Source organism: Cyprinodon tularosa, unplaced genomic scaffold (genome assembly GCF_016077235.1).
Source record: "Cyprinodon tularosa strain WSP-4 unplaced genomic scaffold, ASM1607723v1 ctg242, whole genome shotgun sequence".
Classification (NCBI taxonomy): domain Eukaryota; kingdom Metazoa; phylum Chordata; class Actinopteri; order Cyprinodontiformes; family Cyprinodontidae; genus Cyprinodon; species Cyprinodon tularosa.
This window is the reverse complement of record NW_024038901.1, coordinates 726,457-741,511: the sequence shown is the minus strand read 5'-3', so window position 1 is coordinate 741,511 and position 15,055 is coordinate 726,457. Positions and strand designations below refer to the sequence as shown.

Here is a 15,055-nt window from a genome sequence, read left to right as displayed (position 1 = left end):
TTAGTCTCTGTGGAGCAGAGAAATTTTTTTTCTACATTTTCAAGTCCTTTTTTCTTTAGAATTATGGACTCGTTGGTACCCTTACTCTTAAAGACCCAGAATGACTTTTGTGGTTTCCTACAAATTTTATTCAACTGCTATCATACACAGCAGTGGTGGAGATATCTGGCAAATACAAAGAAGCCACAAATATGTAACCCCCGCAAATTATTGTGTATAATATCTTTAAGAACTCAATGAAAAAAAAGAAAAAAAAAAAAAAACATAAAATCCTATGTTACTGCAACATTTGATTTCCCTTTGGGATAAATAAAACATTTTTTTATTGATTTAATTAAATAAAATCCTTGTTCTTTATTCCATCATCAAATCCTCAGACAGAGGCCCATTTCTCAACCAAAACAGCAAAAAGGATGGGAGTTTACTTTAGGTATTCTTTGCATATATACATACAGTTAGGAGGTCAATAATGTAAGTAAAAAAAAAATTGTTTGGGAAGCATCCTGGGAAAAATACCTTCTCTATTCTTCCATCAAAGCATAGATAATGTTTTCTAAACAACAATGGGATTTTTAATCTAAGCATGTGCCAGAATGGAATGCGCTTTTCCGCAATGGACAATTTATGTTGGTTTGACAAGAAAGAAAGGAAAGATACATGGAAAAATGCATAATACCCAGCATCATTAACAGCCTCTTTTGTTACAGATTTGTCCTTTAAAAGCCACATGAATTTCATCAGGATAAATATGATCATGGACTCTTTGAAATACGGTAAAACATTTTCTTTTTTTTAACAGTGTCCTGTCTGGCAATGTGGCAATAAGAATATAGTCTTGATGTCAAAAAAGAGCCCAACAGATTTTGCTTTCACAAGTGGAGCAGTAGGGCTATCGTCTTAGTTTTACATTTGATTTATGCATATAAATAGCTTTATTATAAATCATGCAGGAGTATTACAGATTATATGGACACTGCAATATAAGTAGAACAGGAAAGGAAAAATAGGAGAAAAGATTAAAGAAAGAGGAAATAAAAGGGAGATAATGATAAAACATCTTCAGTCTGCTTCATCACCTGCAAAGAGATGTAAAAAGAACAGCACAACCAATGGATATAGTATAAGAGATACAATAAAGTAACACCTTGTACTATCGCTGAAGTATAAGTAGTATTATTTAATCTGACATATATACTGTGGTAGCTGAAGATAAGAATATAGGCTTTCTGTATGGAAGTCAATATCTAAGTACTTGGACCCAAGCTCCTGTAGTTGTTTGTTAGAGTGCACCTGTGCATGTAAAGTTTATCAAAAGAGAAAATGCTCAATAGTGGTTATGAAGTGCCGAAGACGCACCCCCCAAGAGCACCGAGGCGAGCGCCGGGGGACCCAGACGTTCCAGAGAGCAAAGGCTCCCAGGAGGGGCCAACCCAGGAAATCCGACCCCCCACCAAGGGAGGAGGAGAGACGACCCCGAGTAATACCCCAGCCACCACCAACCCCGGGAGCCGCGGGGACGAGACAGCAGGCTCCGCTGGCAGCCAGCCGCCGGCAGCCAGCCACCCTGAAGTAGATCCGGCCATTGGCTGGGCCCTGGGAGTCCAGGCCCCTGCGGAGCAGCCGCCAGGAACGAGCCAGTACCCACCGAAATACAGTAAAACTTTAATGAAAAAATGGTGGTCTTGGTGTGAAAACTAAAAATGGGCTGGCATCAGGTCTAAATGATTCATATAGGGCTGAATTTCGTCCTATTCATGTGTTCACCAAACAAAGTCCACCGACTTTCATGGCCATCTTAACACACATGTAGAATAACAGTGTGAACAACCTGAGACTGTTTGAGGAAAAATGTTCCAAGAAAAAAAAAAAACAGCCCAGATCACCGCGACGAGCTGTCAAACAGGCATACTAAACCATATGCACAGTACATATAAAAATAGAGCAGATGACAAAACAGTGGGAACTGTATTGACAGTGAAATACAATCAAGATAGTGAAATCGAGAAAGACATTTAAACAGTAGTTGTGATAGTTTAAAGATTGATTATGATAAAAATTATTGCTTAATGGGGAATTCAGGTGGTCTCCGAGATATGGCCCTGGTCACATGCATTCATAGACGTATAAACAGCTTGCTGCCAGTGTTGCTCATCAAACTACAGATTTAGAAGAGAATAGCGCTGGACTCCCACTGAATATACTGTGACAAGGCTGGCCCTTTTATTACTTATTCCTGAGAATATTTTGTCCAAACATTTATCTTGTATGATAACCTATCTAAAGTATAATTAAGGACTAAAAGCAACAGAATTAAGTGGATTTTAGAAAGCATCCCATTTATTAATGTTATGTTGCTTTTTAGGGAAAGAGGACTTGTACCGTGTGTGTTTACAGAGATAAATGGTTGGAAAATCAAGTTTTAATGGCATTAACGTGGGAGACATTACTTATGCCATAACATAATTTCCTTATCTTATTATTTTATGAAATGAATTACCTCCTGATGAGCTTGATTATTTGGAGATTAGGTTGCTCTGTAATAGGTACTTTGAGAGTTAAATTTCTTAACTTCAGACAAAGTAATTGTAATGTCTTGTTGGTTTGTAGGGTTCTAGCCTACATGCAGAATTACACAGAAACCAGTTAGTTTTAATGTATTTGTTCAGAAAAGTAACAAGAATCTGGAAGTGGAGAACTACGGGAAGTCAGTTGAACTTTCTGGTTTATCTAAGGGGAGAGACCAGACTAATCAGGAAGGAGTTGGTTGAACACAACAGATGACTAATTGATTATTTAGACTTAAGGGAGTTGTGCATTTAGACCTAGTGAAGATGAAGGAACAGGCATTCAAGTATTATTATGCAGTGGTTAGTTGTGTGGTATAGGTTGAGTATTTTTTAAACTAATGATCTACTTGAAATTTCAAGCATAATCATCTTTAGGGTTTACCGATGAGGTGGATATTTGCATCCTGGATAAATCATTATCATAAGGACCAGAATTTCTCGAAAATCTCTTTAAATCTATATTTTAAGGGAGAACCTAATATGTTGGTGAGTTGGTGAATACAGCGTGTCATTGTCAAAATCATGATGTATTGTTGTTGAATCTCTTCAAAATCCAGGGTACATTTGTTACACTAGAACTGAGTTGAATATATTACCTAGACTAGTAGTAATTCAATGCTGAAATGTAATTTACCTTAAGTGGCAGACCTTCCTGCATTGAGTTATCCAAGAAAAAGTCAATAGTTTGCATAATTATTAAGTTAAAACTACAGCATGTGTTGCCTTTGTGCAGATGTTCAGTTCAGTTCATCTGCAAGATTCTGATTAATACATAAAATATATGGAAACATAACATTTGCCTTTTTTGTTGAGTTGACTGCAGCATTATGTAGAAGTATTTAACAAACACAAAGACTTAGACATACACTTAAGTCTAAGTTTAAGTCTAAGACTTAAGTCTAAGTTTGCAGAATACTGCAAAATTCTGCAGTACAGGCTGGAGAATTTTAATGCTTTGTTTTGCATTGTGGCCCAGCATCTTCACAGGTCATGCTTACGGAGCTCTGTCTATCCAAAATTTAGAAATAAAAAAAAGGAAATGTAAAATAGCCCAGTATATTGCTTATTTAATTCACCAGATTTTTCGGTGTACCGTCCCTGTATGAGCAACTGAAATATCTGATGCATAGCAGTATAAATGAAGAGCGAAGCTGTTCCTTTGTGTACCATGTTTGCCCCCCCCCCCAAAAAAAAAAAAAAAAAAAATTCTGTAATTAGGCAGAGTGTATGTGCCGATGTATACTTTTCCAAGTGTATGCTTTTTTTGTAGGACGGATGTCCTTTGCTTGGAATTTATTTTTTATTGAGAACTACTTGTGCAAATACTAGAAGCGGAAATCATAAATGAGAGGAAGAGAGTGCAACAAGGGGGAAGAGAGAAAGAATCTATTGAAGGAAGGAGGTCTAAGGGGGGAGGAAGGGATGCACACACGAGTGCCTCTTGAGAGCTTTTTCTTATTAGCCAGGCTGAATCACACACTTTGAATCCGGAAAACACACTCTGACCATTTTCTAGTCTTTCTTCCCATTACCTCCCCCTGCCTTTACAAACAGCCTCTTCAGATTCTTCCATTTTATTATACTTTCTACTGCCAGTTCTCCATTCAGTTTATTCTTTACTTTTTCCTGCCTTACCTTTTACTCTTCATTTAAATTCTTCTTTTCATTCACCCTGGATATTCACTGACCAGCTCCCATGGTCATTCTTTTTATACACCTCTGTCTACCTCTTTCTCCAATCTTATCTGTTGAACTATACCAAAGCACCTATTTAGCCCATTTACTCCCTAAATCCCTTAGTACCTTATTTTTCTCCAATTCTTTCCTAAGTTGAAACCCTTTCCAAGTGTATACAGCTGTTCCCGTATAACCATATATGCAGTGTAAATTTAATTGCCCACATAAGGTTCTAAACACCCTCTGTTGTTCCAGTTTTGCACCATGCCCCTTTTAATGCTATTTTAAAACAATCTTTTTCTGTTCCTACTATTTTTTACCTTCAGTGTCTATTAATAAAAATAATAATAATTTACTCACATAAAATAAATATATTTCAGATCTATGTCCATACTTCCTAAAAATATCCTTTCATCAATAATCATTTTTGCTTGCCAGTGATCTAGCCTCGCTCAATGCCCCAGGCCCTAGAACTGGCGGGCCAATCACAACGCAGAAATGTGTTTTGAATTTTAGGATGCAAAGCGGGCGGGGTATTGAGGGCGTGACGACAAAGCTCTGCGACACCGGAGAAAGCACAACAAGGAAGATGGCAACAACTATTGAACAGTTCTCGTTTGACTCGGCTTTGGAATCAGTTTTGAAAGGACTAGACTTTGGGGTTTTCGTTGAAACGTGAACAGAATGAGGCTCTACGCTCATTTAGTTTTAAGAAGGACATATTCGCCGTTTTACCGGCATGCTGTTTGTTTACACTCCCCCACCATCTTTCTGTCGCGCTTACTACGTCACAGTCTGTTGTGCTCATTGGTCAGAGCGTTGGCCAATAGGCACAGACATGGTTTGAAAGACAACGGGTTGTTTTCATCATCAATCTTCCAATGTCTAATTCATCGGGGACAGACTAACTTACACATTTAATCTCACATTTAGTCTGGTTTATCAGGCTAGGATGTAACATAATTCAGTGTGTAGGAAAGCAATACCAGAGCGTTATATTAGCATGTCGGCCTATATGCTTGTGTTATTAAAATGCAAGATACACATCCAACAGTATATCTGTATACCCACAAGGGTGTAAAGGAAATATATCTTTACATTGGTCAGAAACAGTTTGGTCAAACATGAATAAGTGCGGGTGCTCTTTGAGCCAAGAAATAACTAGCTGGCACTTAGGGCACAAAAGCATAGGGTTAATTTCACACTTTAATCATTTTTTGCATGGTGTTTATTTAGGAAAATGAGAATAGACACTCTTGGTCATTTGAAGTAGTGAGTTTTAAATGTTCAGGACACATGCAAGAAAATGTGTGACCATTTTAACCATGATCAACTAAAAAGATTTTTTGATATACGGTACTCTACTAGATTTAAAAGCTGGGATTAAGAGTCAGCATTGCTGCAGATAAAAGCATACCTGTACATTTTCTAATTTAGATGAATCAGATAACTAATTTTCCATCTAATGAAAAATAAATTTGATTCACATAGAAAAAAAATTAAGTATTAATACCTAAATTAATGCAATATAATTCTTAAACCAGCCCTTAGGTTACTCCCTCTACAGCAGTTTTTTACTGCACATTTAGTTTCTGAGGGGTCAATTTCTCATCCATTTATGAAGAAAAGTAATCCAACTACCCAAAGCTAACAGCATTATCTGGGTAAGGAAAAAAAAAAAAGAAAGACACATCTAGATATATGGCAAAGGCCCAGCCATGCAATTGCTAATTACCTACAAGACTAGATGAATGTGCAAAAGCTCACTTGGACAGACCTACCTGGCTTCCCCTAAAAGCGCTCTCTGTTGTATTTGTGTGTATAGGTCTTGTGTGTTTGTGTAAAGGAACGATAAATATACAAGCTTGAGGCTGAAAAATGTGGATATTTCCCTGGAAAAATATTCTCAGGTTTGTGCAACACTCAATGAGCCGATAGGTTTTCTCTTTAATTAACATGGAGGAAAGAGAGATTCTCAACTGAGTAGCCAAGCAGCACAGTTACAGCTCCTTTCTCCCTCCTTGTATTCAGATAATATGACATCCAATTTTCTCTTTTATTAATAGTTTTCCAGTAATGGATTTTAGGTAAATGTATTGTTTTTGTGATGGTTGAATTCAATTAGATTCTATTAAAGCAAATACATCACAGCAAAAGTGGAAGATATATTTTTTTATAAGGGCCTTTGTACTTGATTTGCATAGGTTAGTAAAGAGATCTGCCAAACTACCCAAAAATAATGAAACATCTTCAGTATCTTTTTTCCAGTTCAGTACTAATCATGTAGGGAGCAAATTATTCAGTCTGTTGGCAGATTATTTAACTAACCTACTTAAAAGAAGCACCAATGCATTTATTTTAAGAAATGTGTACCGGTACCTATTTTTAAATCAATTTTAGCAGCAGATGCCTTTTAGAAAAGTAAATGTGAATTTGTATTCAGTTATATGTAGCTTAGCTCAATTCAAAACTACGGAAGAGGATTAAGGCCACTGAAAAAAATAAAAGGTAACTAAATTTAAAATTTTATTTCAGTTTAACATGGGAAATTCTGACTGAATTCTGACAATAAAAAAAGTCAGAATTCTGAGATTAAATTCAAAATTTTGAGATTAAATTCAGAATATTGAGAAAAAAAAGTCAGAATTCTAAGATTAAAGTCAGAATTCTGAGAAAAAGTCAGAATTCTGAGATTAAAGAATTCTGACTTTTTTCCCATACTAAACTGAAATAAAATTTAAAAATCAGTTAACTGTTTTTTTTTTTTAGTGGCTCTAATCCTCTTCCGTACGAAACACCTAAAACACATTTGTACTTTTAGTGATTTTACAAAAACTTTTAAAGTATGAAAGAACCAGTTATGAATCAATGTGTATCCACATTGGTGGCATTTTGTACATGCTTTGATACCTTTTGGTTCAGTAATTTTCTATAATCTACTAATTCTGTTGGCACGGTTACTGCTTTAAAATTGTACCAAGGATTAAAAAGTTGAAACTTTGAACTTGAATAGATTTATTATCTATTCATTATCCTCCCTACAGTATAAAGAGCCTCTATCAGATCGCAGAGAAAGTGAAGATGACAAATGTTCTGTTTGAGACTGGGCAGCTCTGACCTTCTCCCACTTGTTGCTGAAAGAAGGATACTACTCTTATCAATACCAATGCAACTAAATTAGACATTTTATGATTTATTTATTACTGTTTAATATAAAATACATAACCTAAGAAAATTTTAAATAAAATATACATAAAGTGGTGTACAAGCTGGTGTATAAAGTGGTGTATAAACTTACAGAAATGTGAATTTGCCATCTAACTGCTTATAGGTACAGTATCCATCAGCTTTAGTTTAGAGCAGGGATAACATGATGAATCAGTAGATTTATGATACATGTTAAATAACCAATTCTGAATTATGACTACATGATAAGCTGTCAGTAAGGCCAACGCATCCAATATGTGTAGTTACTGTAAATTCTAAAAGGAAATAATACTTTAATGCGTAATTTTTAAAGGACAAACTCATTTTTTCGAATTAAATGCTTAACAAATCCCCAATATGAGCTTCTGCTTTTATGTCGGGGTTTCTCTTTGTTTCTTGTTCGCTGCTTTTACACATGTGCTACAGTGGCCCTCCATCCTGCTCTGCCAAGCTCACTTCACTTGGTCTCTCAAGGCTGATTGTTTTCTAATTGGTGGAGTGCCAGAGGTCGTGGTTGTTATGGTAACCTGTGAGGGGTACTTGGACGGGTTGGCTGGTGGTGGTTGGGCGACGGGGTGGGGTGGTGGTGAGGAGGTTGCTCAGGAAAATTGAGGGCTGCTCTCATCCAAGGCTTAGCAGGTCACTTCAGAAAATAGACTGGATAAGTGTTTGTACATTTACTCCTGATGAAAACTCATTTCCATGTAAGAAGATGTTTTAATCTGTCTATGTTTCTCTTATGATGTGTTTTAAAACCAGGGTTAGATCTAGGCTGAAATTGGGTTTACTTATGCCTTCAACGGTCAAATCTAAAAGCAGACTGTCTCTTTATGAACGTTAATATGATAAAAAACAAAACATTAACCTTTGTTTTCAACCAGTGGAAATAAAACACTTTAATTAATTTGCACCTTACCAGAAGTTGTCAAATTTTTAATATGATTATTTAAAAAATGAGTTCATATAATGGGTGATTGGAATTGTAAACCATCTAAAACAATCAAAAAATAAATAAATAAAATAGAAAAACTGTGGACACAAGGGATAAAATATGAAGAGGAAAAAATAGAAAGTTGGATTAGGAGGGAATGCATAATGGATGCATGGGTACATAAACCCTGTATGAACTTTAAGTATTGTATTTTCTTTGTGTGGATCTATCAATGCTCTGTAGTCCAAATAGAATGCCAATTGAGAATAACACAAAATATTATACCAGTATAAGTTCTCCCACCTGAGTACTTTTAGCCCCTTTTTAAGTAAAGGTAGATACATTACCTACAGATTTATAGCAGGTATATCCTTATATGTCCTCCGTAGTGCAATAGAAAAGTACCATCATCTTTATATCGATGTGCATGATGTTAATATTGAAAAAAAGTGCCTATAATGCATAAAAGATAATTGCTTATCATGCCTGCCCTCCCTGCCAAAAATACAATTTCTCAATGCTTGTCTGTAAATGGTTTGGAGCATAGAGGAGTTTTAAGAGATGTTAACTTTGAAACCCCAGCTGTAGTATGAGTCAGATTTTTAAGGCATGCTTGAGGGGGGAAAAATATATATTTTTTAAAGTCTCTGCTGTTCCCTAATAAAATCTGATCCATTTTTTTGATCCAAATGCAGGAAGATATGAACCTTGATAGTTTTTTTGTTTTTTGCAATGAAACATTCATTTGGAACATTCCTTAAATTTATCACATATTTCATGTTTACATTATACCATAAAGCTCTATTTAAAATGTCTATAAACCAGAGAATGAATGAATGGATGGATGGATGGATGGATGGATGGATGGATGGATGGATGGATGGATGGATGGATGGATGGATGGATGGATGGATTTCTGTTCTGACTCTTGAAGGAGGCAGTCGCATTTTCCTGCTGCTCTGCAACTCCCTGCTCTGTCCCTGCTTTGTCGTGTCTTGTCTTTCTTAGCCCTCTCTTCATATGCCCAGAATTCAAAATATGGTTGGCTGGTCTCTGAATGCAATTGATGGATACTTGATGTATCTACAATTACAGAGGATGTCAGCAAGAGAAGACTTGAAGGCTGAAGGAACATTCCTGTGCAATACATATACACTCACCGGCCACTTTATTAGTTACCCCATGCTAGTAACAGGTTGGACCCCCTTTTGCCTTCAGAACTGCCTCAATTCTTCGTGGCATAGATTCAACAAGATGCTGGAAGCATTCCTCAGGGAGTTTGGTCCATATTGACATGATGGCATCACACAGTTGCAGATTTGTCTGCTGCAAATTGTAGCCTCAGTTTCCTGTTCTTAGCTGAAAGGAGTGGCACCCGGTGTGGTCTTCTGCTGCTGTAGCCCATCTGCCTCAAAGTTAGACGTACTGTGCGTTCAGAGATGCTCTTCTGCCCACCTTGGTTGTAACGGGTGGTTATTTGAGTCACTGTTGCCCTTCTATCAGCTCGAACCAGTCTGGCCATTCTCCTCTGACCTCTGGCATCAACAAGGCATTTCCGCCCACAGAACTGCCGCTCACTGGATGTTTTTTCTTTTTCGGACCATTCTCTGTAAACCCTAGAGATGGTTGTGCGTGAAAATCCCAGTAGATCAGCAATTTCTGAAATACTCAGACCAGCCCTTCTGGCACCAACAATCATGCCACGTTCAAAGTCACTCAAATCACCTTTCTTCCCCATACTGATGCTTGGTTTGAACTGCAGGAGATTGTCTTGACCATGTCTACATGCCTAAATGCACTGAGTTGCCGCCATGTGATTGGCTGCTTAGAAATTAAGTGTTAACGAGCAGTTGGACAGGTGTACCTAATAAAGTGGCCGGTGAGTGTATATTATATATAAATGCAGTACTATAGGGAAACGCATCACGTGGGCCCTTGGCATAAAAACGTGCCAACGGCGGCATTCTGTGGCACGCATGGCCTCAGTAAATTGTTCCCCCTGCCAGCACCCCCCTCTGGATCTTTCAAGATCCAGAACTTACTAGTCATGGCTGTGTAGGATATCTGATATAAAGCAGAATACACAGACAATCTAACATATTTAAATAAGTGGCTATGATAACAGGAATATTAAACAGACATTAATTTAATTGTTTATCCAGGTTAACTGACCATTTATAAGCAGCTTTACACTGTTTATAATTCTGACGATTTTTTCTGTGTTCCCTATCGTTCTTATCATGTCTTGCCATATTCAATCCTTTATCACTTCCATTCAGATCTATACATACGATCTAGGTTTCTTGGTTTAAGTATTTGTAACATCTGCCTCACTTGGCAGTTGCTATTGTATCCAATCTGCCTGCATTTGGGTCGAATGCCAATATAATATCATGGTATATCAGCCCGTAGCAAAAACGATTAACTAGGAACTGAAAGCTGAAATCAACGACGCCGCCTCCACAGCTGTATACAAAGCAATATAAAGTTGAAGAGAAGTGTTCAGTCATTTGACAAACAGCTTGTAATTTGTTAGTAACTATTTTGTGAGCATTTTAAAGACCCTGAAGTTGTGGTTTTACAGTAGATTTAGTTAAGACAGACATTTTACTCCATGTCACTTAAAATATCCAATAAACCGTTTCATGGGAGCTGAAAGCAACACCTTCCGAAAATGCAATAAATATAAAAATACCACTGTTGTCGTACAAGAAACGTTTTATATATTGACTTTCTTCTTTTTAAACCAGTGCTAAGACAGGTCTGTACATTTTCTTTTAAAGCATGTTCATTCAGAGCTTGAATGCCTAAAGTGAAGATAGATACAAAATTTGCTTGTACTGTTAACAGTAATAAACCTTTTCCCAAAGTGCACCACTTAGCCAAATAAACCGCTATTCTGATTTGCATCTACAGGAAGGACAAGCTTACCGCTACTTTGGGGCGACTTCATTCCCAGATCCGAGTTTCAACTTCAAAGGAAATTGATTGCAGCAGTTTTTGCTATTTTACTGGCAGTTAATCGGTTAACTGGTTCCCAAACACAATGTTTGCATTTGGGAACCAATTATCCAGTTTGACATCAAAATGTTTGAGAATTATGAAAAGAAAATCCCACTAACAGAAACCAACAAAATATGCTGACTTCTAACAACTTATCTTTTGATTCCCCAAGATATGTTCACACACGATCTGTAGCAAGCAGGTGTTCATTTTAGTGCAAACAGCAATACCTCCCTGCTTTGCTAATATACCGATGGAAGGGAGTCCATGGCAATCCTGTTTATCTCTGTATCCCACATGCCTCCAGTGGCTCTGACCTCCCTTAATGCACACATGCAGACACCACTGCTGACACACCACCTTCTTTTTCCAGCCACATCGATTACTGTCAGCCAATACCTGCACTTCCTTTACTCTGCATCATCAGGTTTCAGGAAGTGCTGATAAATGAATGGCACTTTCTGTTAAGACAGTCGGTCATGGTTAAATGACTCCAAAATCAAGACATCGTCCGACTTTTGTTACGTCTGTACGGAAATGAGTGAATCTTTGAAAACAAACACTGAATATATTGAACCAAGAGAGGAGCTAAGGAACAAAGTGGCACCATGTTACTGTGCAACTTCTCTGAAGCCAAAACAACCCACTGAGCTCAATATCAGACTTATTATGTCATATAAATAAAAGGAAGTAGTTTCTTAAGAAAGAATGTCAAGCTGTCTGGGATTAGCATATTTAGCTACAAATGTCAGCATGCAGGCCAAAGCAAGCTGAGTACATTTACATAATCCAAATTACATGTAGGGAGAGCAGGGATTTTGGGACCAGAGTGTAAAAGCCAGAGTTAAAGTTAAAGATTTAGATTTTCTAAATTACAGAAAACACTCTTTCTGTGCTTGCAACCTAAATGGAGATTATTCTATGTAAACTTTCATTACCTGTCTAAACTTCTTTAAATACATGTACCCCTATTTTGAAATATAAAACAGATGAGCTGGTGCGCAAAACTTTAATTTCCTTTTATTTTAATATGGATCTCAGAAAAATCTACAGTAGGCCTTGAAATCTGTGCGATTTTACATGGAGACAGAAACAGATTAAAGGCTAAATGGAGGCTGGAGCTGTCCGTCAAAATGGTCTGCATTCTCACCTTTTTGACTATACTTTACACGACGTTTCTATTCACTACAGCTAATCTAGGTCAGTAGATCCGGATATTCATTACCGATTCAGAAATTATTGGCAATTATATCAGTGAAACTATGTTAAAAAAACTATGTAATATTTGGTTATTTTTTATGGTGAATCACTACAATAGTAAATTAACTTTATGACTTTGCTCCAGTTTTGTATTTTTTTAAATGCCGGTGATCATGCCAACAGTCTGATATTAAAATGTCTTGATGGTCTTTTATTATTTATTGTTTTATTTTTAAATATTTCATATATTGTCTTTTATTCAGTAATCTATTTCTTTGTTTTGTTGTTTTGTGTGATTATTATTGCAGGTTATGTGTTTAGGAAATTGAAAAAAAAAAAAACAGCTTTAAAAACCACCTTTTGATCCAAAATAAAAAGCTTCCTACCTGTCCCCTACATGTGGGGGAGCTGGCGAAGGGCTGAGCGGTGACGCAGCTCCAGAACCTCTCGGTTTGTTAACTTTGGCATACAGCCTATCAAGGGGGTCATCGTCTGGGAGAACTCCAGCTTCATTAGCATGCTTCCCATGTGCTGGGAAGCTGGGGGGGCCCTGTGGTGAAGGTGTGCGTGCGTGAGCGTGCTGAACTGCACTGTAGACGGGCGACTGAGGCAGCGGCGGTGGCCCTGAACCCATCTCTCTGTCCCTGAAGGACTGTATTCTGGCATAGTTTGGGTCTGCATCATCATCCTCGAAATGTGGATATCCTGTGCCTCCGCCACCCGGCTGCTCTCTAGACAATTGTTCACGCAGCTCAGGATGCCCTGCTTCAATCCTTAAAGAGAAACAAAGGACCAATAAACAAAAAACAATAACTCCTTGTTATTAAGCTGCAGGGGGAAAAAATGCAAACTATAGTCATGATAGAAATGTTAACCAGATAAAAAAAAAAAAAACTTTTAATTTGCATTTTGCACTGTTGGATCTTAAAAAAAAGTTTCTACATAGACCTTAAAAATAACAAAAAAAACAGGAGACCAAAAGCTTTGAGTAAGCAATTTAGAAATTGAAAGTTATTTTAGCATTTCAAAAGATCCTCAGGGTCATGGAATAAAATATTTAAGCCTTAGACCAAGAAAGATCTCACCTGCGGTGAGCCAAATAATCCGAAAGGCGGTCCATCGAGAAACGGGACGATCTTGGTCCAAAATTAAGGCTGACTGCACCCCAATAACCATAAGAAAAGCTTAAAAAACAAGAATCATTTTCAAAGCGCCAAAAAGTTGTTCCTTTGCAACAAAGCACCAACATGGGATCATCAAAGCTGGCGAAAAATAAAAGTAACCTTGATGGTCCTGATGGCCTCCATTGTTAATGGCATGACAGAGAGATGCCACCTTAGTTGTTAGCTGTTTAATACGGTGTAGTGGCGGAGGTGCCATCATGATCTGGGGTTCTTAATATTTCTGAACATTTGTTCAGAAATGAACATTTAAGCATTGTGAGGGGCATCAAACAGCAGCTAGTTACAGGTGCTGGTCATAAAATTAGAATATCATGAAAAAGTAGATTGATTTCAGTAATTCCATTTAAAAAGTGAAACTTGTATATTATATTCATACATTACATACAAACTCATATATTTCAGATGTTTATTTTGTTTAATTTTGATGATTACAAATGACAACAAATGAAAATCTCAAATTCATCATATCAGAAAATTAGAATATTGTGAAAAGGTTCAAAATTGATGGCCCCTGGTGCCACACTCTAATCAGCTAATTAACTCAAACCACCTGCAAAAGCCTTTAAATGGTCTTTCAGTCTAGTTCTATAGGCTACACAATCATGGGGAAGACTGCTGACTTGACAGTTGTCCAAAAGACGACCATCGACACCTTGCACAAGGAGGGCAAGACACAAAAGGTCATCGCTAAAGAGGCTGGCTGTTCACAGAGCTCAGTGTCCAAGCACATTAATAGAGAGGCGAAGGGAAGGAAAAGATGTGGTCGAAAAAAGTGTACAAGCAAGAGAGATAACCGCACCCTGGAGAGGATTGTGAAACAAAACCCATTCAAAAATGTGGGGGAGATTCACAAAGAGTGGACTGCAGCTGGAGTGAGTGCTTCAAGAACCACCACACACAGACGTATGAAAGACATGGGTTTCTGCTGTCGCATTCCTTGTGTCAAGCCACTCTTGAACCACAGACAGCGTCAGAAGCGTCTAAAGAGAAACAGGACTGGACTGCTGGTGAGTGGTCCAAAGTCATGTTCTCTGATGAAAGTAAATTTTGCATTTCCTTTGGAAATCAAGGTCCCAGAGTCTGGAGGAAAAGAAGAGAGGCACTTCATCCACGTTGCTTGAAGTCCAGTGTAAAGTTTCCACAGTCAGTGATGGTTTGGGGTGCCATGTCATCTGCTGGTGTTGGTCCATTGTGTTTTCTGAGGTCCAGGGTCAACGCAGCCACATACCAGGAAGTTTTAGAGCACTTCATGCTTCCTGCAGCTGACCAACTTTTTGGAGATGCAG

The 15,055-nt window shown here is 37.6% G+C and overlaps 1 protein-coding gene across 8 annotated transcripts in view; it reads right to left on the bottom strand.

Annotated features, from left to right (window-relative positions):
* LOC119785179 (partitioning defective 3 homolog B-like) overlaps positions 1-15,055 on the bottom strand; it is a 293,089-nt gene that overhangs the window by 95,917 nt on the left and 182,117 nt on the right. For all 8 annotated transcript variants that reach the window (XM_038287640.1, XM_038287641.1, XM_038287642.1 and 5 more), the window contains one exon: positions 12,972-13,358. In XM_038287640.1, coding sequence (XP_038143568.1) covers positions 12,972-13,358 — 387 coding nt within the window. The remainder of the gene's footprint in view (positions 1-12,971; positions 13,359-15,055) is intronic.